The following is a 23,470-nucleotide window of genomic DNA, read 5'->3' as shown; positions in this document are numbered from 1 at the left end:
CCTAACCCTAACCCTAACCCTAACCCTAACCCTAACCCTAACCCTAACCCTAACCCTAACCCTAACCCTAACCCTAGGAATATGCCAGGGTTAAAACCATGAGATATCCGAGCGCGCCAGGTGAGACAGGGTTGTGCGCGAGACGTGTTCTTGGAGGGGTGATACTCCGGAGACTGCAGAACATGGCGTTAAATTCGTTGGTTATAAAGAGGGAGAGCCCTGTTGCGCAGGGCAGTGTTGGAGTATGTACATGGAGTGTGGTTAAAGCCCGTGATAAGAAAGCGTATCGAAGAGGCCAAAGCTACAAGGAGGCTCCTGCAGCCACAGGTAGGTTCTTGGTCCTCGGACTCACTTTTTCTCGCATTACAGTGACTAAATGTATTATAGTTGTTGTAAATAATTGACCAGTAGTGGTGTGAATTGAGAGGGTTGCACTTTTAGTCTAGGTCATTCAGGGTGTGTCAAGAGGGGAGTGTTCCACAAGCTGCGAAGTCGACTTATACTTCATATGGGTTTGGAATATAAAAGTACAGGTATGTAGAGAAGAAAAGTCCTTTCCGCGTAACTGTATGAAAGAATTTGGTTAGAACAGTAAACTATGATTTAATACGCCCCTATATACTATAAGCCGGTTCAACTAACCTTCTTAGCAAATCAAGGCCAGTTACATTATTGATCCAGAGATTCAGTTGGATAGACTGCACAGACTGTCGCATTTGAAACTCCTTACCTGGACCAAACCACTAATTAATTAGTCCATACCCGCAAGTATCACAGCACCTTGTTTCAACTGTTGTATTCAAGGACGGAATAGGAGACATGGATTCTTGTTTCAAAGTCTTGTCCTAAATCTTCTCTGACTGTTCCTCCTGTTCCTATACAACAGCTTTCTCCCTTTTACTCATTACTAACACGGAACAGCGCCAAGGACATGGCATCTGCAAGTACCCTGTCGTTCGGCCGCTTAACACTTAGCAGCCGTGTTAGCCCGCTATCCCCCAAACTATGCTTCGCTTCTGAGCTACCAGCGTTACTGCTAATGCTTCTTCCCGTGCTCCTGCTCTCTGCCGCCTCACTGGTTGACGATAGCCCTGGTGTTGAGCTCGCGCCAGAGTCAGAATATACAGAGCTGGCAGACTCTGCCAAACCTAGATCAGGACCCGATGTCTGGAGCCAGTTGGACAGCCGTTCGTCACCGATGTTGCTAATCCAGTCCTCGCCATCACAATCTCCTGTTACTGGACAGGGCAAATATGGGGGTTGGCACTGAAGCTGGTACGATGGCCGATATTGGGTATTTTGGTCGAGGTACTGGTATGACTGTTGGTACTGAGGTTGGTATTGGGGGTAATCGTAGTCGTGACTCGGGCCTGGACTGTAGGAATATGCGCCTGACAGTGACATGGGAGCAGACGAGCCCGTTTGAACTGGGATGGTGACCGGGACTGGCATAGTAACAGCCAGGGTTCGCGAGTTGGTTGAGCGGCGGCTGTAATAGTCCGTAGGGATAGGACTGTTCGTTCGGCTTGAAGTCGCTGCACCGAGGAGGCGAGGAGGGTTGATGCCGGTCTGCGTAGGGGGCGTCCGCGGAGGAGAACGCGCCGCTTGTCGCCCGCTCTGGGAGGTTGCATTGCTTCGACGAAGCGAGCCTGGCGTGGATGGGGGAGAGGGCACAGGTATAGGGGATGGTGATGGAGAGTAGACATTGCTACCATGCGGGGGAGCACGCAAGGCAATGTGTCCAGTTCCTGGCTCCGGGGAGCTGAAATTTCGAGTCATCCTACGACCGCCGCTCAAGGGAGGTGTCGGCATTAGGAACTGTGATCTGGGTTGGGGTGGCGTGGCTGACAGCGGAACTTGGGACTGGCCACGCGCGGGCAGAGGAGACCTGGAGCGCAGACGTGGAGCCTCAAAGCGTGCATTGGACGCCGAGCTGGATGGTGCACGATCGCGGCCGCGAGTTGAAGTTTCCTTGTCGGATGATAGCATCGACCACAGCTGCTGCAACCAGCGGCGTTTCTCCTCGTTAGGACACGTCGAGCGCACGGGTAGGACCTCGGCACCCGTCATCTCGCGGGTCGGCCAAGGGAAGCTGACGGCCATTTCGCGCAGCGTCAAGCTGTTCAGCTGGCGAAGGATGATGCGCACCTGGCCTTCGACATTGGCCTCATGAGGGAAGTACCAGTCATCTCGCCGTTCTAGACGATCGGCAAGCTGCGTCATTGCACCGACAAGCCTGGAACTATGTCAGAGATGGCAAGGTAGGTAAGGGATCCACCAGCAACGGTGGGTACTCACCACTCTACCGCCACCTCCTCGGGCACGGCCGGCGCCTGCTCCAGCAACCATGTCAACAGCTCGGGAGTCCCAGACTGGTTCAAGATGGGGATGCTGCGTTTATCATGCTCCCGGCCCTGCAGCTTCATGATGAAGTCATTGTACTCGCGCATAGCGGACAGGGGGAGGCCTGCAAAGCGCCCACCATGGAACGCGTGGCAGATCTCGTCGCCCAGGGCAATGCCGGCCTTGATACCGCTATTCAGTCCGCGCCCCGGCCAGAAGTGGACGGTCATGGCCGCGTCGCCAGCCAGGGCCACGAGGGCGTGCGGGCGTGCCACGCTGCGGGAATCCTCGGGTGGTAGCACTTGAACGCCTTCGCGTACAGCCTGCACAACGATGGGGATCCGGACCACGTTCATCACCTCGTCCTCCTTGAAACCAAACAGCTTGAGGCCATCCTCAATGGACCTCCAGATCGGAGATGACCGGTCCTCGGAAGGGGCGAACACGCGGCCTGGCTCAAACCCAGGCGGCAAGCTGCCGTCGGCCCGCCGCAGGCACCCCGGGCTTCCGAAGTGGATCGGCTGCCCGTCGACGCCAACCATCTTGTGCCACTCCTCCTCGGTCAACTGCATGTTGAGGTAGCCGCGGCCGTCGTGGTCGCTGGCGTTTAGCAAGTATCTTGTTTGTCCGAGGGCTGAAGAAAAACGAGTTAAAATGATCGTTCGAGAGGGATGAGCTAGGAACGCTTACTTAGAAACATGTTGAGAGGTTGGCTCCACGGGAGGCCGGCCTTCGGGCCGCGGTCGAAGGCAAGCCCCAGCGCGTAGCTACGGCCACGCTCGTTCTCGTAGCCCTGAAAGTAGCTCTGCCTCACCCATGATGCGGCACCATCGGTACCTAGGAGCACGTGGAAGTCACCGCACTTCCCGGCAGCGAGCTCCTCTCGCGTAACCCCCTCGGCATGCAGGTAGATAAGGCCGTGAAACTCATCCGTCTGACAGCGGCTCAGCAGGCGATCCTCGACTTTGCGAATTTGGATGTTGGCAGATCCGGGCCAGACGCGCTCAGGGCGACCCTCAAATAGGGCATCGAAGGTGCCCGAGCTCAGCAGCGATGTCACCGTGTCCTGGAGCGTCACAACCTGATCACGCCTCCGGGCCTCTGGCGGGTAGTCGATCATGCCCGACTCGTTCACGACCCAACGACGCTCCCACACATGGATCTCGACGCGGCCGCGGCCCTTCTCGGCGAGTGTGATGGCAGTTGCCAAGCCGGTAGGTCCACCGCCTATAATGCAAACGCGAAGCCGACCCGCTGGGTAAGGGTACTTGACAACCTCCGTCCCTGGGGGCAGCATATCCAGATTGCGATGGAGCGTCGGGTCAAAGAAAAAGTCAAGCATAGCGCGCGTCCGCTTGCAGGAGGCCTTCCAAGGCACGCCGGCCTTGATGAGCATAAAGCGCACAGCCTGCGTCAGCGGAGTAGGAGCGAACGAGGCGTGGCGGGAGCCGTATAGACTCATTTGAATGGCCCACCCAATAGTCGGTACTGCTCGGTTCTTTTCATCGCTGATGATAGCCCGCAGGACTGTCGCAGCTGCCTTGCCGTCAAGCAGCTTGTTGCCAACGGCGTAGCAGTGAGGGCCTATTTCAACGGCCGGGACTGCGACGTGCAGAAGAAACCTGCGTGCCCGCTCCAACTCGGTGCGGGTTGCCTCCGCGACTCCCCATGCGTCTTCATACGCGCGGGGGAACAAGATGACATCGTCTATGCTGTCAACGTGTTCCGGAGCCGGGGGCGCTTGGGACTGTGCGACTGAGGTGTGCGCAGGCGGAGGGATGGTCGACAACCCCTTGGCGCCGCTGGACCGACGGAACCGGAAGTGTCCCGATGATCGTTTCACACCAGGTGGTATGGTCGCGGAGGTTTGCTTGCCGGTGGCGTGTTTGTTGGGGTTCGACTTCTTGTGGGATGCAAAGAATGGTACCCCTCGGGCCTCGGAAGCGGAAGGAGGAGGCGTAAGGTGTGCAGGAAGAGAGCCATCCGGCGACGCCATATTGAACATAAGAGATTGTCTTGTAGACATATTAGTGTGCTATGAGTATATAGACCGGGCTCAAAGGATTGTCGCGGGGATGGCGGGTGAGTAGAATGAGAAGACCCGGAGACCTCGGGGGATGATGAGATTCTTTAAGTATTGATGATGCCTAGATGCCGAACGACAAATCATTCATTAACCTCATCCTGACACTTGTTCGACCTTCACCGGTGCCCTGGGCCCGTTGGGCTGTGATGCCACGAGACATTCGAAGCTGCAAGTCGTCTGTCACCCTCCGCCTCATTGGGCTCAACTCTAAGTGGTTGTTTCGAGTGTTGGTCAAAGCGTGATCTCCGTTGATTGGGTGTGCCTTGGAGCCTCAACGAGAAGCGCCCAGAACAGGGCCCGTTCAGGATGCTTTGATAGGAACCGCAGGGAGCTAGTGTTCATTCTCGTGTCACACAAGTCACGCCGTCGACGCCTTCATGCAACTAAATGACATGGCGCACCAAGTCCCGTTGCTAGGCATTGCAGGCTTGGCAAGGCGTGTCGTAGCCGTAGCCTGGGGTGGGTTCCGTCATGGTGGTTTTAGGAGATCCCGGTGTCCCTCAACATCTTTGCTCAATCCTTCTCACCAACCAAATGTCTTCAAAAGGTTTGTTGCACTGTGAGGGGATTGCACACACCAGGGATAATTGATGACACAACACCTGGCGGTGTCGCTGGTGTGGTGGAACCTACACTACTTGAACGGATGTACATAGATAGATAGGCATCGCGCTGTACCTACCACGAGGGTGCTACAAGCTCCACTTGAGGGTCGGAACCGACCGCGATTCCACTGCCCCGGGCCGAGTAGCCCATCGCAGCACGCGGTGCGTATTGGTGTCGTGTGGTGTGCATGGATATCCACGGCGTTCTAGCTGCGTGCTGCAATATTTCCCTGTCTCTGTGGCTATGCTATGCAGGTACTTGGAGCTCACACGAACTCTCTGGGACCATGTCCCAGCCAGCGCATTAAGATTCAAACTGACAACCGTAAGAGAAGGTAACCTGGCTTAGCTTGGCTGTGCTAGGAGACATGCCTATTTTTGAGGAAAGCGCCAGCGCCACGCTGAAACGCAGGGTTTATCACTGGTCAAGCTTACTATTCCTTGTTTCACCTGCTGCCCTCTGTTCGCGGTATTCAGCTAGGTCTCTAATCAGCAGCATGTCCCAGTGACAGACCTCGTACTCACTGCAAGGGTCGCTCCAAAGATCTTAGCCCAACAGCCCGAACACTCTCGGTTCAAGCCACCGCATCCCTCACCGCTCACGTTACCCTTGCTCAAGTTACCAAAAATATGTCTATGTTTGGATCGTCAAAGGGGGCTGTGCATACTGTGGTACTTCGACCTCGAGATTGACTCGACAGCACGTGCTGTGGGAGCTACTACTGTAGTAGAGCTGCCAGTCGTCGGTTAAAACGGAAAAGGCAGGATCCTTCGTTTCATGCGCTGGCACGTTGGATCTTCCGGGCAGGAACCCTTGGCGAACACGTGGAGCATCGCTGAAGCCGCAGGGGCCTCGCCGTCTTATCACAGTCGGTTGCTTGATGCTGTCACTTGGAGCGAGTCTTTTTATTAATACTAAAGATGAATTTGAAGTGCAAAAAAGTATCTAGCTACAATGCCAATCAAGCCGTTTCATACCACCCGCTCCTGCCGACCCCTATCCCCGAACAACCGCGGCCCTTCAGCCGTCAACCACTTAGCATGCTTGGGTCTTGATGTCATAGACAGTCTTGCAGCCGATCTTGTTGCAGGAGTCCGCGGCGTTGCAAGGGAAGGCGGTGGTGAAGGTGGGAAGAGCGGCGCAACCGCAAGACTTGGTGACGGCGACGGTAGTGGTGCACTGGGGGACGAAGCAAGTGGCGCAAGCCGTCTGGGTGCTGGTAAGCGTCGGGCAGCTGACGCTCCTGGTGCTGCAGGGAGCGGTGATGGTGGCCGACTTGGTGGTCGTCGCGGTCGTGGTCGAGGTCAGGGTCGACGTCCTGGTCGACGTCCTGGTCTCGGTGACGGTACGCAGGCTGGTGCTGATGACGGTCGACGTCTTGGTGACGGTCGTCTGGCTGAGGTACGTCTCAGTCTTGGTAACCGTGGCGGTGACCGTCTGGGTGTCAGTGACGGTCTCGGTCACTGTGTAGGTCGGCAGTCCCGGCCGGCCGGTCAGGACCGTCGTCGGGGTGAGCGTGATCTGGCCAAGCGCGGCGCTGCTATCTGTCAGCCATTGTGTCTTGTCTTGGGTAACTTGTCACCGTTAAAGCAAAAAGCAAGCATACCTGGCCAGACCGAGGAAAGCCACGAGCTGCGAGTAGAGCATCTTGAAGTTTGTGAGTAGCTAAGTTGAATTGAAAGTCACAAAGACTCGGAAAATTGCTGGACTTGGCTTTCGACGGTCGGCTTCGCTTGGGACGGCGTTCGGCTTGCGGATTCCTGCCTTCTCTGCACGCAATATCGGGGAGACTCGAGGTCATTTATCTTGCACTATCCCCGAGGTTCCCCGGATCCTCGTCTTGAAGGGACATGTTGACGATGAGCTTGGACATGCCCTTGAGTAGCATCGAGTATATTGATGTTGTATATCGCGGAGCATGCTCTCCTGTGCTACCGATGCCTTAAGCAGAAAAAACAAGCCGGTGATGGTCCATTGGAGTGGGCTGACGCCCTTGGCCTTTTGGTTCCTGGGACCGCGAGAGTTTGGTGTTCGCTTCGAGAACCAAAGCCAAGCGCATTTTGAGCTATATTTGACCGTTGATGGTGCTCTGTGGCCCGGGTCGGAACGCGGGACGTTACGCTCACAACGTTGACGTTGCGAAACCCCCTGGAACCGCGTTGCATCCTCCGTGGGGTCAATATACATAGGCGAATTGCACCCGCGCGTTGAACCAGGAATTTAGCCAGCATAAAGCTATAAATATCAACAACACAACGTTTACTGTGTACGCTAACGTTCGTAATTGGTATCGTGGCCCAGAACGTAAAGGCAAAAAACACCTTCCGGTTCTTACCTGGCATATGGCTTACTTCAAGCGGAGGTGGCAAAGACCTTCGACCACGCCACGCTCCCAATGTTGAGCAAGTGAACCGAGCCCAGCAGCTGAAGGACATTCCGTATTCTGGGTGCATGGCATTTGCAGCTCCCGAATCTAGCAAACCTAGCGATGCACGTCGTCGACCTTATCACCGCAGCCCAACCATGAGCCCTTGACCTAGCAAACCCCATGTAGGACCATGACCGACTTTCCACATCACATGTTGGATTCGTACTTGTAGTGGGCTGAAGGTCGCGTTGCGACCAACTTAACCTAGCTTCTACGAACCATGGGTGGGGAACCTTGGGTAAACACAACGGTAGCAACGATCCGCAGTTGTCGAAAACAACCATGGTTCGCTTATCCAAATAAAGCCATCGCTTTCGCCTTCTGCATGCCGGGCTGGCAGAGGCTTGAGTGGCGGATGAATAGAACAGCGCACAGGCGCAAATGTCAACACCGTATGATATAGGCCGACGGGTCTACTGATCATGACTTTGCCCATCGTTTCGAAATGTACTAACCATTTTAACATACCTCTCTTATTTATGTTTCCAGATCCCTGTCGACATCGTGCAGGTTGGTCTGTGACGGTCCATATCATCCATTTTCAACGGACAATTGGCCGGTAACAACCGTCGCCAAGTGCGGGGAACGTTCTGAAAAAGCCATTGGTCGTTATCACGGCAGGCCGCCAAAGTCTCATCAGGATCTTATTCCTCATCCAACGACTCTTGCTGGGCAGGCCATTAGAAGGACAGCAAGCATGTTTGAAAACGTCTAGCACTTGATTGCACCGGTCTGATCGATTACGCTATGAGCAACGAAGGATTCGACGTGCACGCATTGAGACTCCGAGTCGTGAGGGAAGCCTTTATTATCCTTTGCGAGCCATATTGACCACCACAACCCTTTACAGCTTGACATCTCCGCGCTGCAGAGCCCTCCACTCGTCCCTCCCGAAAGGAACGTACGTCCCATCCTTGAGCCAAAACACTGGATCACCTTGAACCTTTGCCGGGTCGACACTCTGCTCCCGCAACACCTGCTTCTGCTGCTTGTTGGTGCTTGTGGTTTGGGTGCCGACCTCCTTAATAAGACGCACGAAAAGGGGCACCGCGTAGCGAGGAAGGCTAGCCCTTGCATGCGCTGCCAGACTGTCCAAGACCTTTTTCTCCGGAAGGCCGGATGCTTTATCCAGGACGAGTGCGGCGCATCCAGCCCGGCCGTCATGGTGTGGCAATTGCACGCCATATACGTTTGCCTCTTGGACGGCAGCGTGCAACCCCAAGATCTGAGCCACCTCAGCAGTGGACACGTTTTCGCTCTTCCAGCGGTATGTGTCGCCGATGCGGTCGTGAAAGTATATCCGGCCGTCCTTATCCCACCGGAGAACATCGCCGGAACGAAACCTGTGATTTTTCGGTCAGCCGACCGCAATGACTCGACGAGGCCTCCGATCGTCAAGAGCTAAGCGCTTACCAGGCATCCCCTTTCTCGAAAACGTCGCGCAAGATCTTGGAATTGGTTGCAGCTTCATTACCATAGTATCCCTGGAAGCGCTGCTTGATATCCTCGGCCGGCAAACGGGTGATGAACTCGCCGGGCTCGCCAGCCTTAGATCTCTGGCAAAAGCCCGTCTCTGGATCACGCCACGGCTGCTCCGTCTCGTTGTCTACTCGCACCAGCGTTGACCGTCGCCCAACCACGGCACCCGAAACCAAGCCGAATCGGCCGATGGCGCCCTTTCCAAACGAATTACGTGAAACATTCCAAAGGCCTGCGGCACCCTCCGTGGCAGCGTAGATCTCGTAGATTGTCTGGCAATGTCAGACGTGCCCGAAGCCGACGGCAAGTTGAACACATAGAACTCACGTCAATACCAAACCGGTCTTTAAAGCGGTCCCACACGTCAGGCCGTAGACCGTTGCCCATGGCAGCGCGCACGCGGTGCTTCTTGTCGAGGTTCTCGCCCGTCACGGGGTCAATCTCGGGCGGTGCTACCGTCAAGTAGCGGCATGTCTCGCCAACGTACTGGATGACAGTCGCTTGAGTCTCGCGGACCTCTTTCCAAAAGGTCTTCGTCGAGAAGCGGCGGCCAATAGCTCCGGTAGCCCCGAGGCAGAGAGCGCTGCAGAAAGCAAGGCAAGATGCGGCGCTATGGTAGAGAGGCATGCACTTCGTGACACACAAGGGTTAGACTTCCCGCTGCTCTCTAGCGTGTGAGCCATCCGCCGACTTACTGTGTAAAAAATGTCGTCACGGGTGGCATTCGTCCCCTTTGCAGACATGTTGGACGCCATATAGATCTTGGCCCACGAAACCACCGCGGGCTTGGGCATGCCCGTTGTTCCTGATGTGTAGATAAGCAGGGCCATGTTGATGTAGTCACTCTCTGAGCGCACGGCATCCGGGTACCGCACAGGCTCCTGCCGCAAAGCCTGGGCTTCGACGGTGGGCGAGAACACCACGAACTCCATGCCAGGGAGGGAGCGACGGACATCATCGGTCAGGGAATGCGCGACACGCGGGTCAACAATGGCGAGGCGGGCCGACGAGACACGCAAGCAGTGGGCGAGGGCCGAGCCTTGCAGATTGTGGTTGATAAATGCAGGCTTTGCGCCGATAGCCCACAGGGCGAACCACAGAAAGATAAAGTCGTCCGAGTTCTGATAGTCGAGAGCAACGACGTCGTGCTCGCGGACGCCGAGTCGCTCACGAAGCCACGAGCTGTAACGCAGCACTCGGTCGTACGTTTCTGCGTAGGTGTGAGAGCGGCCCTCAAAGAGGATGAGGGGCCGGGCGGCCGTCGCTTTGTCGCGGGCATGTTTCTCCAGCACGTAGAAGAGGTTGATATTGTCTGCGCGTCGGGCACGTATCAGGCTAAGCAAAGTGGCGGTAGAGATGCGAAAGAAGAGCAGGTCGTGCGGAAGCGAGAAGCGCGCGTTGAGGTACGCTGCTCCGGCGACCACGCTGGCCGCCGCAACGGGAAGAGGGACCATTTTCCACGAAATTATAATAAGGGTCAAATCATCCAAGAACGAGTTTTCTGCGATGATTTCCTATGTCGTGGCCAGGTCGCTTCCTTCCTGTTGCGCGGTTGCAACTGAGACAAGACCTGCATGGAGCTTGGGCGGCCATCATGGTGTTTCGTGGAACGGGGTGGTTGATAAAGTGCCGGGTGTCATCCCCCTGGTAGGCTTAGGCGAAGCGAACCGAGTTGCATGCCACTTTGGGGAACAATGAGACGCTTTGTTACTACTCTGTGTTCCCGAAGACTTGGTGAATGAGGGGAAGGTCACTAAGCGCAGTCATGACCACCGACGCACAACGTCAATGCAAAGCACGAGGACAAAGTGATCGGGAAAAGACAGGTTAGACAGTCGAGGCAGGACACAGCAACGCTTTGGGATGTCATGGCGCTGTCACCAAGGGCCAATGGGCGATGAGAGGCACGCCCGTCTTGAGCCTGGCGCGGCGCGTTGGCCCTGGTGCAATGCTCCGCTTCCGGGGATGCTCCGAAGACCCAGGGTTCCCCGCATTCTACTCAGACTTGGCGATTGTTCCACCAGGTTGAGACTGGAGGCATCATGGACGACCTACCTTAGAGGGAAGTACCTAACATGCGCTGCTCTTACCAAGTCAGTCAGGGGACACTCGCCAGGGGAAGTGAAAAACAAGCTTAACTACCTAGGTACCTGAGGTACCGTACCTACCTACCTGGTACCTGGGTACCTGGGTACCTGAAGATCTGAGCAATAGGTCCTGTGATCAAACTGGAATAGCTTCCCAGCTAGTGACGGCGCTTTGACGCAGTTCGGCCGTGTAATTACTAGTCAGACGCCGGTAGGTTGTGTCATCACGGCAAATCCTCGTCTAGGTGATTCTCACGCTTGGTACAAAGTACTGTCAGCGTCTATTGTCATACAGCCATGTATCAATTACTATGACGTCTGTTGGAGTAGCTGGGCTGCACGACGTCGCACACAAATATACCATTCTAGTTCTTGAAGCAGCACCACTGGAGCCTTGACCCGTCATCGAGAGCCTGAGATGCTGACGGGCCAGTACACTTTGAGCGTTGAGTCGAGTGCTTATATCATTGTCTGGCCAGTCACTTTAGATGAATCCGGAACCTTTCATGTTACCGATGATGCAAAGCTGAGATGAAATCAAAGCTCCTTATTTGAAGAAAAACCCCTATTAAGCGTAAACCTAAGTGTCCACTCTAGCAAACCGCTGCCACCCCCACCCTGCACCTCTACCAACCCGACTCTCAGCACAAAAATGGATGATCACAGGGCTCGTCAGGGCGCAGCGTGACGGTAACGATAGATGTCCTAGGTGGCGGCGTTGTCGTCGTGGGAGTGAGGTAGGTAATGTACGTTGTGATCACAACCGGCCCCGAAGTGACCACAGTCGTCGTCCTCGTAGTTGCGGGTGGCGCAGTCCCGGTTTCAATGGGCACGCACTGCTCATACCACATACTAAGACATATGCATTAGCTACCTCTTATCGATGAGAGGACGGACCCATGTAGACTCTCAGTGGCTTACTTTCCATCATTCTTGCAATACGCGCCGATCGGGCATCGTCTCGGCCCCTCGTAGTTCAATCCACCGCCTAGGTTAACAACATCGTCAGCGACACTGCCCGTATTCGACTTGAAAACGATGGTCCAGATTCGCCATACATTGACCCCAAAGCGACTGAGTTGCCCCGGGCGGTAGGACCTGCGTTGTTGAAGTACGCGTGGACGAGGTTGTCGTCGGAGCAGGCGGCTCTTGCGGAGGCCACCAAGGGGGGGGCGGAGGCCAGACTTGTGCGGTGGCCGTTCCGAGAAGGCAGCATGCAAAGAACAGTGGCTTGAACATGACGAATCCGGACGGCCTTGTGAGAAGAGAGATGCGTGTTGGCTGTAGGTCAAGGTCCTTTGGATAGCCTAGGGAGGAGTCCCAAGTACTCGGGCGGGCCATGGAAGGGTCTAATATCTGGATTCTAGTCCCAAGTCGTTCGTCCTGCAGGAACCCCCCTTCCCCAGCCCGCTTCCCGGGTTCAAGGGCCGGTCCAGTTCCTACTTATCCAGAACCCGGGTTCCCGCGTCGAAACATATTAATCCCCGCTCACAGAAGCGAGCGCCCGCGCAGAATTGAGGTCCTGGCAAGGGCCATGATAATAAACTCGCAGCGGCCTAGCTCGTGGTTCGCATATTGAGTGTGCTATGCATTCCAGAAAGATGATTGAAGGCATGCCTCGATCGAGATATCGTCCCGCTCGATGAAGTTATTTATAGGTAGACTCGACTTACCCGGAAACCCGGATTGCACGCGCACCAGACCGCTGCGTACCCTTGGTGAGAACGTGGGACAACTCAATCAAGCGTAATCAGCCGGAAGTGATTGCTATCCACATCGGCCGCTTTTGCTTCAATTTACTCCCAGAAAAGGTGACCACCATACAAAGGGTCGAGAACGCCAATGGCGATGAGCACCTCAGTTGGAATAACGGCTGCCACCATTTCACAGGACGTTCTTCGTCAGTCTCACACCACTCACTGCCTTGCGGAACCAACAAGTCGTATCCAAAAACAAGACGCTTTGCCCCGCCAAACTGTCGCGGCCCATCACTAAGCAGCCTCCTGGTCCCTCGCCTGGTTTGACCTTGGGCGCGGGAGCGCTTAGATCTTGGGACCAGCGGTTGTGAAACTCTATGCAGTACATGCTCTGCAGGCCTCCGATTCGTGTTGAGATTTTTGCCACGCCACAGGTTGAAGAAACCCGTTCCGGGGGGGGGGGGGGTGGTTCACAAAGCGCGGGCTCCACAGCACGATGTTCAAGGAGGCGTGTCGGCTTATCCCAGCTGAACCCCGCGGTTCCGTGGGGCCACCTGAAGAACCCCTGAGGCGATCTCCACACCATCCGCGGGGCAGTGTTGGAGATCGGGCACCACCAAAGCCCTCGGGTTGCGCAAGCAAACCCCAACCGCGCATCATTCACCAACACGACATCTACGACCGGCGCGACGACTGGACAAGCCAAGGCCATGCTAAGTCGCGGTATGTGCGGCGGTGTCCCCAATCGCCACAGTCTAGAACAGAAACCGAGAAGTTGCCGTCGTCTTGTCGAGCCCAAGTGGGACAACGCAGTGGGCTCTGTGGGGCTCGGGACCTTGTTGACCAACTCGAGCTGCGACACGAGTGGCGTGCGCGGTGGACATGGACGACAATAGAGGACGGGTGCCACTTGGGCTCCAGAAAGGTGTCCACGGATCCTACCAACACCTGGCAGGTTGGAGGCCTGAGCTGTCCGTCAGCCCAGCCAAAGGGGGTATATAAGCGTACCTCTGCCCCTCTCCACGTAGATGGCAACTTATTCCTCTTCAATACCCTAGACACCTTTCACTTAGTGCAATCACCGCCACCCACACTCTTCCAAGATGACCAACTACAACCAGGGCGCTGCTGCCTCGTACTACGCGGCTGCTGGCGGCAACCAAGACGACGACCGGAACCGCCGCTCCGCATCACCCGAGGATGGACCGACCGGCGAGCGAGGTGTGCTTGGCGCCATCGGCGGTGCCGTGGCTGGCGGTGTCGGCGGCAACTTTGCTGGCAAGAAGGCAGGCCATAGCAAGACTGGCAGTACGTAGCCACGCTGCACATTTCCTTACCACACTTGCCCGCGATCGTGGACTAACGCACTTGGGGTACAGCTGTGCTCGGCATGATCGCTGGCGCTGTTGCTGGCCACAAGCTCCAGGACGGCGTGTCTGACTGGAGGGAAAGCAAGAAGGAGGAGGAGGAGAAGAAGAAGCGTGAGGAGGAGGAGGAGGAGAGGCGTGAGGAGGAAGAGAAGCGGCGGCGCGAGGAGAAGAATCGCCCGGCTCAGCACAGTGGTGGTGGCAACTTCCGGGGCAACTTCAGCGGCTCGGCCCGCGACATCCGGCTCGATGCCCACGGCGACTTCGTGCTGCACGCCTCGTGCCGGCGCGGCGACGGTTCCTACCAGAACAGCAGTATCAGTCTCAACAGGCTGCTCGAGAACGACAACGGCTCCTTCCGCTGGGTCTCGGGCGGCGGCGGCGGCGGCCACAGCGCCGCTCAGACCTACACGGTTCAATCCGGCGACACTCTGCGGGACATCGCCAGCCGCTACGGCACCACGTACCAGGAGCTCGCGCAGCTCAACGGCATCCAGAATCCCGACCTCATTTTCCCAGGTCAGGTCTTCAATATCCCGCAGAAGGGCGGCCACAGCTCCAGTGGCTCTGGAGGCAACTTCGGTGCCTCGGCCCGCAACGTGCGACTTGCCGACGGCGGTCGCCGGCTCGAGGCTGAGCTGCGCCGCGGTGGCGACTGGGTGTCGGCATCCATTGCTCTGGACGAGAGGATAGGCAACGACAACGGCAACCTCAAGTTTGTCTAAGTCCCATGATTCGGGTTCGACAGGTAGCTCAGCCTAAGGCAAACGTTTCGATGGGACTCCCTCGTTCTTGCGAATGCCGCCCAATTAGAACTGGTCAGCGACCGTAACAAAGATGTAGTTAATAAATATTGCGCTCACTTGTGATGCAAGGAACTACACAATTGGATACTTATAACCTTCCAAATGTCCACGTGGTTCGGTTCCGACTGCAGCCCAATTCGAACTCATTTGCGAACCGTCTCCAGGGTCGGCAAGAAAAAGACCACTCTCAGCCATCCTGCCGGTTACAGCGAACATGCACGTCAGGATAAACGCAAGAGCTCCTCAGACTTGGTCGTAGGCGATTCAGAAAATTCAGAAAGCCCAAGGCGTAGCAGATGGCCCTCGGGTCAGCCACCGGCAACGCTCGAAATGTGTATTAACATTTGTGATGTTCTAACTCCAGAATGAGTTACCTCTTTTCTATGACGTCGCATGGTTGTGACTATCCACCTCCACAAACGCCTTGAACGTGACGAACTCGTCGTCAGTCTCGCCCTCCGACTCGAGGACGCACTCAGCCGTTGCGCCCAAGAAAAACACATAGCCCTCCTTTACCTCTTGCACAGTCGGGCCGACCGAGATCTTGCCCTTGCCGCTGGTGCAAATGACAATGCTCGGCCCTTCGATCGGGTCGAAGGTTGCCTTGGACCCGCTGCCCCGGAGAGCCGTACGGACCACGCTGAACTCGTCGATGGGCGGGTCGTACAGGGTCACGGAGGAGCCGGAGCTGTAGGCTGTCCGGTTGAGTGTAGCGTAGGGGTACTCCCCAGGCTGCATCTTCTGTTCGTCGATGGGAGCGTACTTGTAGGTAAGCATGCTGACAAGGGTGTCGACATCCTTGAACTTTGGCGTGAAGCCGGCGCGCACTACGTTGTCGCTGCTGGCCATGCACTCGATGATGTCGCCGCTCACGTAGGCGTGAATGTCGTCGGCCTGTAGGAAAAGAGCCTCGCCAGGCTTCAGGGTGACAAAGTTGAGGAAGAAAAGAACAAAAAGGCCGTAGTCGGCGCCGAATTGGCCGTACAACCTCGTGACAAGCTCGGCAAGGGTCGACCCGGAAGTGGCAGGGACGCCGCCCCCCGCGAAGTCAGCTCCAGCACTCGCGGCGGACTCGACCAGCAACTCGGCCGCGGCGGCCATGTCGCTCTCGGACGACGACATGACAGCAGCAAAGGCCTTTTTCAGGACGGCCTTGTTCCGCGCCACTGCCTCCTCCAACTCGTCACCCTTGGTTTGTCCCACAACGTCGATGAACTCCTTGGCATTGTCCTCACCCACGAGCTGGCGCAGGGGAGCGACCGTCTCGAGGAAGTGGGCAATCTCATCCAGAGGCCGGAATCCGCATAGCCCCTCAAACGGGGTGATGGCAATGGCCATCTCAGGCTTGTGGTTGTCATCCGGATAGTTCTTGGGGTCTCTGGCGTGCAGCTGTTCGGCAAGCTTCTTGTTCGGATGGGCTTGGATCGAGAGGGCCTTGTTGACTGACAGCACCTTGAAGAGGAAGGGAACTTGGTTGCCGAACCGGGACGCCACCGGCTGAGAAATCAAGGCCTGGTTGTCTTGAACGAGGTCGAGGAGGGTGCGGCCTGTTGTCAAGTCCTTGGAAGGGTTAGAGGGATGGGTCCCCATCCAGAGCTGTCATCACGTCTGTCAGCATGTCCTGGCTTCGACCGACCGCACCGAGAGCGACGTCTGGGCAGTAGCGTACTTCGGCGTATGGCTTATCATCCTGGATGGTGAAGTCTGATGACGGCGTCGCAGCCGCATACCGAGCAACGGCCGAGTCGTGACCCTTCTTCCCCCACTCATATGAGTTGGCCCCGCATTGGAGACGAATCAGCGGAACCTGCATTGTTCGAGAACTGTGCTGACAGAAACAAGGGACGATAAAAAGGAGGCAGGCGATGAGAGGGAATGAAGGGGAAAGTGCCAGGGCCGCTAGGGACCAACGTTGGGGGTTCCGTGGAATGGGAGCGAGGGACGGGACTCTCGATCTAAACTCGAGCTGTCGGGCGGGCAGTTGGGCTTCAGGCGGTGAGGGGCAGCGCACCTAGTGGAGTTAATCCCAGGCGTGGAACGTCACTTTAACAGGTTCGTTTGGAACACACCACAGCGTGGGGTCGCAGGCTTAAATCTGGGGTCAGCCCGTCAAGAGTCTGGGAGGTGGAGAGGGTACTTGTGGTGTATTCATACTGTGCGGCTGGGCGCCGCTTTATTACGGTTGAGAGCTCGAGTCGTCACAAGAGTCACAGTTTTCCAATCTGGACACACTGTGAAGCAGACCGAGCCATCTTCAGCCCTCCCCAACTGGAATTTGCCAGAGATCGTCCAGGATAGCAGGCCCCTTACATTCCATGCTGAAGACCGACAGTATCGGGGCTTGAGAATTGCCGTCCTTTTCACAGACTTGCTCATTAGCAGTCAATCATTTGTAAATATACCTTCGGCTGTAATCCCCAGCAGAGCCTTCGTCTAGTCAATTGCCCACCGCGATCATCACAAGAAGGCTGGAACTCCGACCGTCTGTGCAAACACTCAGGCTGACCTCCCATACATTACGCATACATTCCCGGTATGGCATGCTCACGAACAACCTTCTTGGTGTTCCATCTAACAAACAAAGCCTGTTCCTCGAACGATCAGCAAGTTTTTCAAAGGCGTCAAGATACAACAGATCTGGATTTCCAGCGCTGAGAGAAAAGCGCTGGGGCGCCGCTTCTGTTCTTGCAACACGCGAATCACTCACGCTCAGCGGCCGCTGTGAAACATTTTCAGCACAACAACGCGCTCCCTGGTGAGCCACGCACACCGATACGCCCGCTGCTGCTGCCATGTCGGCGCGCAATCGTAACGCGCGTGGCCCAAACCGCAACAGCGGTACCACACAAGGAGAGGAGGCGCATCTATGGAGCCAGATCAAGGACGACATCCGGGCCATGATTGATGGCGTCAACAGCAGTAACGACGCGCTCCGCGCCATCCTCGCCCAGGACAGCCACATTGCCAAGAACAAGAGCAGCATCGATGTGGCTTCCGAGGAGCAAAAGCTTGACTCTCTGCTACGCAGCGGTGTCAAGGGCTCCGACACATCCAAGCAGCAGATTGACGCCCTCATCGAACACGTCACCGTTCTGAGAGCCCTAGTGAAGGCGAGGGAGGACGCCGAGGCCCAGACGGCTGGCTCGTCGGGCCTGGGCGGACGTGAGAGGACAGGTGGGTTCCTGTCCGCCACAGGGAGAGCCGGGTCGATGCGCGGGGCGAGTGCTCGCGAGAAAGAGCGCGAGAGGGAGCGGGAGCGGGAGCGAGAACGGGAACGGGACCGTGATAGGGATCCCGGCTCCGTTTACGAGTTTGACGCTTCAGGCGACTCACCAGTACCATCGCCGGTGGGGAGGAAGCTCGGAGGAAGCGCCGGTGCAGGAAGTGACCGGTCCGCCAACCGGGATAGCGTCCCTCCGCGGGGCGGAGAGCGCGAAACGCCGGGCAAGGCCGACAGCGTCCCTCCGGAAGGGAGTGGACTCGCTGGCACAATGGCACAGAGAGCCAAAGTCACATTTTTCAAGGGTCAGGACGTTGTTTTCAAGCCCAAGCCGACCACCACGACGGAGAGCACAGAATGGATGCTCGGCAAAGTGCAACAGATCCTGGGCGACGGCAAGACTCGACGGTACAAGGTGCAGGACGCCGATCCTGACCTGCCTCCCGACCAGCGTGTTGAATACCGCACGAGCGCCAGCAGCATGATTCCGATCCCCGCGGCCGGTGCTGAGCTACCGGACTTGGAGAAAGGCAAGACTGTCCTAGCATTGTACCCCGATAGCACCACATTTTACAAGGCTGAGGTCATGGGGACCGACCCAGGAACCGGAAAGGTCAGGTTGCGGTTCGAGGGAGAGGAAAACAATGTCACGCTGCAGCTGGTCGAGCGGCGGTTTGTTGTGGAATACAGGAGTTAGGGGCTGGGGAACAATGGGAGTCGGGTACAGAGAAAGCGGCTATCCTTCCTTTCAGCATGTCATCATCGATCAAGCATTGGGATGAAAACATGGAACGTAGATGTTTGGATTTCCCGGTCGGACCATGGATGACAAAGCAAGTTCACCCACCATCTCGTCGTCGGCAACTGGGCTCGCTGCATCCCCTGCCGAGAGACCGTCGGCCTGGAAGCATCCACAAGCACAGACCACCATCACAACTCCCGTCCTCCGGAGATTGCCCACGGTCGATTGGACGGAGGATTCAGGGGTAACGATTGGAGCCCCCCACTTTTCTGGAGCCAGGGCCATGCACCGACTTTCCAGGGGAGATTGGGGAAGAAAACGCGCTGCGGCTCCGCGTGGACAACGCCAACATCTCGTCCAAGTCCCGGGCAAGCGACATCTCCAGCCAGCCACGAGACACCCGCAGGGAACAAATTTGTACATCTCAATTTTTGTGCTTACTTGGTATCATTGCGTTGTCGCTCCACTCCCAATCGCTTGGACCCCAGGTTGTTATTAGCGCGCCAGGTACGTACTTCGCAACGTATTGGATGTATTGTTATCCTCGAGACCTAATCCTGCACATTCCGCCGCTTGTTGGCCTGTGATCCTCTTTCTTATCTCCCTCCTCCTCGAACCCAGAGTGGTGTCGCCATATTTGCTGACTTGTTTTCCTGTCCAAAGGCCCCATCTCCTGGTTAATAATACGCCCATCATCTCTCGTCCCAGCCACCGAAGCGCGCCGGAAATCGCACGGCCATCATCGTGAGCCGCGTCCACCACCCGACCGCCCCGTCGCGTCTTCCGCCAAACCCGCACCCTTCCGCGAGCCGAGCCGAGAGAAGAACTGAGTCCGGCGAGGTCGACAACACCGCTGACAAGATGGGCGCCTCTATGTCCATTTCGACCCTCTTCGGGAAGCTCTTCGGGTCGAAGGAAGTGCGCATCCTGATGCTGGGTCTTGACGCAGCGGGCAAGACGACCATTCTCTACAAGCTCAAGCTGAACCAGACCATGACCACTATCCCGACAGTCGGATTCAACGTCGAGAACTTCACCTACAAGAACATCAAGTTCAACATGTGGGACGTCGGTGGACAGGACAAGATCCGGCCTCTCTGGAGGCATTACTACAGCGGTAAGGAATGGGGGTGTGAAGGATGTGATTTGATGCTGGTGCAGGGCTGATTGAAGTGCATCACTGTAGGCACGCAGGGCCTTGTCTTCGTCGTCGACTCGTCAGATCATGCGCGCATCGATGAGGCCAAGACGGAACTGCACCGAATCCTCAACGACCTGGAAATGTCCGACTGTCTCCTTCTCGTGTTCGCCAACAAGCAGGATCTCGACGGCGGTACGTCTCAACTTGCACGGCATCGCATTGCTGATCCCACTCCCACCAAGCATACCCTGCTAACTCTGCTTCTACCCACAGCCATGGACCCTCAGACGATCACCGAGAAGCTCGAGCTTTCCAAGCTGAAGGAACGGCCGTGGTTCGTGCAGCCCGCCATCGCTATCGAAGGCGAAGGCTTGACTGAGGGCTTCGGCTGGCTCTCCGACAATATCAAGAAGACGCCCAAGTACAGCGGAAAATGATGCGCCCACGACCGCCTCTCGTGCGCTTTGGTGACTGGGGTGTCTGGGCTTGTCCAGTGTCCTCTCGCTGTAGCGTTTCCCGCCGTTCCGAGATGGGGAAGAGGGATGGGACCGAGCAATGAATGGCCAGGACTCGCAACGTGCCCTCAGAGAGCCATCAACAGCATCAGCAACGTCCATCCTGGACACCCACCAACATCGCCCGCCCGGCAAGCCATGCGAGGCGCCAAGGACAGGCAAGATCGGATCTCCTTACTCGCCTGTCCTCAAGACCAGCGACTCACGGAGAAAAGAGGGGGAGGCATCTTGTCTTGTTATATTTTTCCTTCTGTTTTTGTGCCCTGCAATGTCCCCCATCACCAGCTGCCGTCTTTGTGATTGGCAACATCCACCTCACGACTTATTTCCTAGTTGTCTTAATGTCGGGGCTGTCACACGCGGTCCCTCTTCTTGTCTTTCATTCATCTCGCCATTTTTGTCGGCGACGAGCACTGTCTATACCCAGGAGCGAGGCGGGAGGGAGCAACGGTAGCGGAGTTTCTCGAATACCATATATCAAAGATATGAGCTGCGTGACTCTGTGACGTGAAACATGATGTCCCCCAGAGGGAAATCCAACTTGGACCTGACACGGAACGAGAGGATGACGTGATCTAAACTCGAAATTTGTGGATGGATGGATATGATAGATATTCTAACTCCCCCATGAACCAATTATACCTGTCACCTCGACCGGAACCCAACGCAGATGAAGACTGACCCTAACGCCTGTGAGGACATCCGCACCCCAACCAGAACGCCACATCATACTGTATTATCCAAGACCAGGAACCTCCGCACATCACGTCACACAGCCCCTATTAGCCCTCTTTGATCCTCTTTCCCGGCCGCACTAGCGAGTCGTCGGGCAGGCCGCTGCGCTTTGTGCCCGGGAGCGAACTGGTGCGGATATCATTGTCGTCCTGGCTGACGCGACGATGCGGGTACTCGGTCTTGAGACCCTCAAAACAGTTGGTGCTGACGGGGTCGCCCGTGCTGAAGAAGGGGTGCTGCAGCGCCGCCGCCGCCGTGAGCCGCCGCTCCGGGTCGTACTCGAGCAGGCCGGCGAGCAAGCGGTACCCCTCAGCCCCGAGACTTGCGAGGGGCGCTGTCCCCGCCCCGTGTGCCGTTCCGCTCGTCTGCTGGTTGATGGTGTTATAGTACCACTTTTCCAAGTGGCTCACGCCAGCGCCGGATGCGCCCGCAGACAGCCGCTGGGATGCGTAGTGGTGGCTGCCACCTCCGTGATGCTGATGGTGATGGGCCCCGTGGCTAGGCGGCGGTTGCAGCAGCGAGAGCTGGCTGTACTCAGGAGTACTCGTCAAGAGCGGCCAGCGCTCCTTGGTGGGCATCCCCATGATGTCGACAATCTTTTGCATCTGGTTGCGCTGGAAGGGGACCGTCTTCTTGGAGTCCATCTTTGCCTCCTCGCCCTTGAAGATCGGGCGCAGCGAGAGCAGCTCGGCAAAAATGCAACCCACAGCCCACATGTCGATGGCGGGCGTGTAGTGCCGGCTACCCAGCAGCAACTCGGGCGCGCGGTACCAGATGGTCACGACGACCTTGTCGCCGCTGTAGAGGCTGTGCAGCGGCTTGTACGCCAGGCGAGCGAGGCCCAGGTCTCCGATCTTGACCTCGCCCGCCGACGTGACCATGATGTTTGCCGGCTTAAGGTCGCGGTGAAGCACCCAGTTGGTATGCAAGTACTGGCAGCCGTTCAGCAACTGGAACATGATGCTCTTGATGGTGGTCGCCGGGATCGGGTGACGTGGCTGCTGCGTGTGGTGATGGATGATCTGAAGAAGGTCGTGCTCGGCGTACTCAAACACCATGAAAATGCACTTGTCCTCGAGGATAATCTCGACGAGCTTGATGACGTTCTCGTGGCTCAGCTCCGTGCACAGCGCCATTTCACGCACCGCCGACTGCGAGATGCCAGTGTAGGTGGCCTGCTCGCCCTCCTTGTCGGGCTTGAACTTCTTGATGGCAAACACGCCAGTCTGGCCGTGGGGGCCCAGGGCCTTGTACACGCGGCCATAGGTACCGCTGCTGATGAACCCGATGACCTTGTACTTGTCTGTCACGCGCACCTTGCTCTGGTAACCCATGGAGCCGGTGGTGCGGTCCGCCGAGTCTGCGCCTGCGAGTTAGCTCTCGTGTGAAGGGCGGTTCAGTGCTTCTTGCTTGTCCCCTATCGAGCGAAAGCAGAACAATCATGACTGACAACGAGCCGGCGGCGGCTTGAAGCCGACTTCAACACGCAGGCGTTTGGCCTGGTTCATGGTAACGGCCGGTGTTGGTTCTGCGAAGCCCAGGAATGGGAAGGAAAGGGGAAAGGAGCCAGGAGGTTGCGTCGGATATCCCAGGCCGGATGAGCTGGATGACGAGACGGCCGACCAAGTGAGGTCACCGCCAGCCCGGCGCAGTGGAGCATCCTGATGGTGCCAGTTCTCCATCTATCTTTGAGCCAAGTGTCGGTCTCCTGTCAACGGCACCGCATGTTGCAGCCCCGGCAAACCCGACAGACCAACGGCCAACAAAGCTTAAGAAGGGTCCCGCCAAAGGGATGACGACCCGGCCTTAAAGGGCAGGACGACTGGCATGAGGCGAGGGCCGGGTCGGAGCTTGACTAAGCCCGGCGGACTCTTCGGGTGGCCACAGGGTCCCGTTACCAAACGGGGCCGGCGGCGACTCAGGGACGGTGGAATGCAAGGGCAAAGGGGACGTCGGATCAAGCGGGATCCATCGCCATCAGACCTCGGTGGGAGCTTACCTTCAAGGACGGCCTGCACACTCCTCTTCAAGTTGAGAGACTGGGATCGCACAGCAGAGACGGACTCAGGGCCGGGAACAGGAGCGGCAGACGATGGATTAGTGAGACTCATTTGCTGCATGGGGAACCAGTGGGCAAGCGGTCAGGGAACAAGGCCGGAGGCGCCTAGAGGGCTGGCTGGGCCTAAGCCAGGACGGGGAGTGGACGCGTCAGGGTCGG

General features: G+C 57.0%; 9 protein-coding genes across 9 annotated transcripts; 3 read left to right on the top strand and 6 right to left on the bottom strand.

The window, feature by feature from the left end:
* Positions 1-1,811: 1,811 nt before the first annotated feature.
* On the bottom strand, positions 1,812-4,369 carry VTJ83DRAFT_4113 (uncharacterized protein; the record flags this gene model as incomplete). Its single annotated transcript, XM_071010567.1, has 4 exons — positions 1,812-1,825; positions 1,902-2,236; positions 2,299-2,977; positions 3,034-4,369. 4 exons carry the CDS (start codon positions 4,367-4,369, stop codon positions 1,812-1,814), a joined length of 2,364 nt encoding a protein of 787 aa, XP_070867991.1.
* A 1,701-nt stretch (positions 4,370-6,070) lies between these two features.
* Positions 6,071-6,682, bottom strand: VTJ83DRAFT_4112 (uncharacterized protein; the record flags this gene model as incomplete). The annotated part of the gene is made up of 2 exons (XM_071010566.1): positions 6,071-6,572; positions 6,642-6,682. 2 exons carry the CDS (start codon positions 6,680-6,682, stop codon positions 6,071-6,073), a joined length of 543 nt encoding a protein of 180 aa, XP_070867990.1.
* Positions 6,683-8,307: 1,625 nt separating this feature from the next.
* VTJ83DRAFT_4111 (uncharacterized protein) lies at positions 8,308-10,396 on the bottom strand (the record flags this gene model as incomplete). Its single annotated transcript, XM_071010565.1, has 4 exons — positions 8,308-8,806; positions 8,877-9,214; positions 9,270-9,572; positions 9,638-10,396. The coding sequence occupies 4 exons, from the start codon at positions 10,394-10,396 to the stop codon at positions 8,308-8,310; spliced, it is 1,899 nt and encodes a 632-aa protein (XP_070867989.1).
* Positions 10,397-11,670: 1,274 nt separating this feature from the next.
* On the bottom strand, positions 11,671-12,370 carry VTJ83DRAFT_4110 (uncharacterized protein; the record flags this gene model as incomplete). Its single annotated transcript, XM_071010564.1, has 3 exons — positions 11,671-11,881; positions 11,951-12,017; positions 12,088-12,370. The coding sequence occupies 3 exons, from the start codon at positions 12,368-12,370 to the stop codon at positions 11,671-11,673; spliced, it is 561 nt and encodes a 186-aa protein (XP_070867988.1).
* Positions 12,371-13,829: 1,459 nt separating this feature from the next.
* Positions 13,830-14,818, top strand: VTJ83DRAFT_4109 (uncharacterized protein; the record flags this gene model as incomplete). The annotated part of the gene is made up of 2 exons (XM_071010562.1): positions 13,830-14,034; positions 14,106-14,818. The coding sequence occupies 2 exons, from the start codon at positions 13,830-13,832 to the stop codon at positions 14,816-14,818; spliced, it is 918 nt and encodes a 305-aa protein (XP_070867987.1).
* A 462-nt stretch (positions 14,819-15,280) lies between these two features.
* VTJ83DRAFT_4108 (uncharacterized protein) lies at positions 15,281-16,712 on the bottom strand (the record flags this gene model as incomplete). The annotated part of the gene is made up of 2 exons (XM_071010561.1): positions 15,281-16,495; positions 16,569-16,712. The coding sequence occupies 2 exons, from the start codon at positions 16,710-16,712 to the stop codon at positions 15,281-15,283; spliced, it is 1,359 nt and encodes a 452-aa protein (XP_070867986.1).
* A 979-nt stretch (positions 16,713-17,691) lies between these two features.
* On the top strand, positions 17,692-18,816 carry VTJ83DRAFT_4107 (uncharacterized protein; the record flags this gene model as incomplete). Its single annotated transcript, XM_071010560.1, has 1 exon — positions 17,692-18,816. The coding sequence occupies one exon, from the start codon at positions 17,692-17,694 to the stop codon at positions 18,814-18,816; it is 1,125 nt and encodes a 374-aa protein (XP_070867985.1).
* A 906-nt stretch (positions 18,817-19,722) lies between these two features.
* On the top strand, positions 19,723-20,439 carry VTJ83DRAFT_4106 (uncharacterized protein; the record flags this gene model as incomplete). The annotated part of the gene is made up of 3 exons (XM_071010559.1): positions 19,723-19,978; positions 20,048-20,194; positions 20,276-20,439. The coding sequence occupies 3 exons, from the start codon at positions 19,723-19,725 to the stop codon at positions 20,437-20,439; spliced, it is 567 nt and encodes a 188-aa protein (XP_070867984.1).
* An 860-nt stretch (positions 20,440-21,299) lies between these two features.
* VTJ83DRAFT_4105 (uncharacterized protein) lies at positions 21,300-22,760 on the bottom strand (the record flags this gene model as incomplete). Its single annotated transcript, XM_071010558.1, has 2 exons — positions 21,300-22,612; positions 22,703-22,760. The coding sequence occupies 2 exons, from the start codon at positions 22,758-22,760 to the stop codon at positions 21,300-21,302; spliced, it is 1,371 nt and encodes a 456-aa protein (XP_070867983.1).
* Positions 22,761-23,470: the final 710 nt, after the last annotated feature.

This window comes from Remersonia thermophila, chromosome 3, assembly GCF_042764415.1.
Source record: "Remersonia thermophila strain ATCC 22073 chromosome 3, whole genome shotgun sequence".
Lineage (NCBI taxonomy): Eukaryota > Fungi > Ascomycota > Sordariomycetes > Sordariales > Chaetomiaceae > Remersonia > Remersonia thermophila.
Note: the sequence above shows the minus strand (reverse complement) of the source record. Positions and strands in the feature narration are given on the sequence as shown.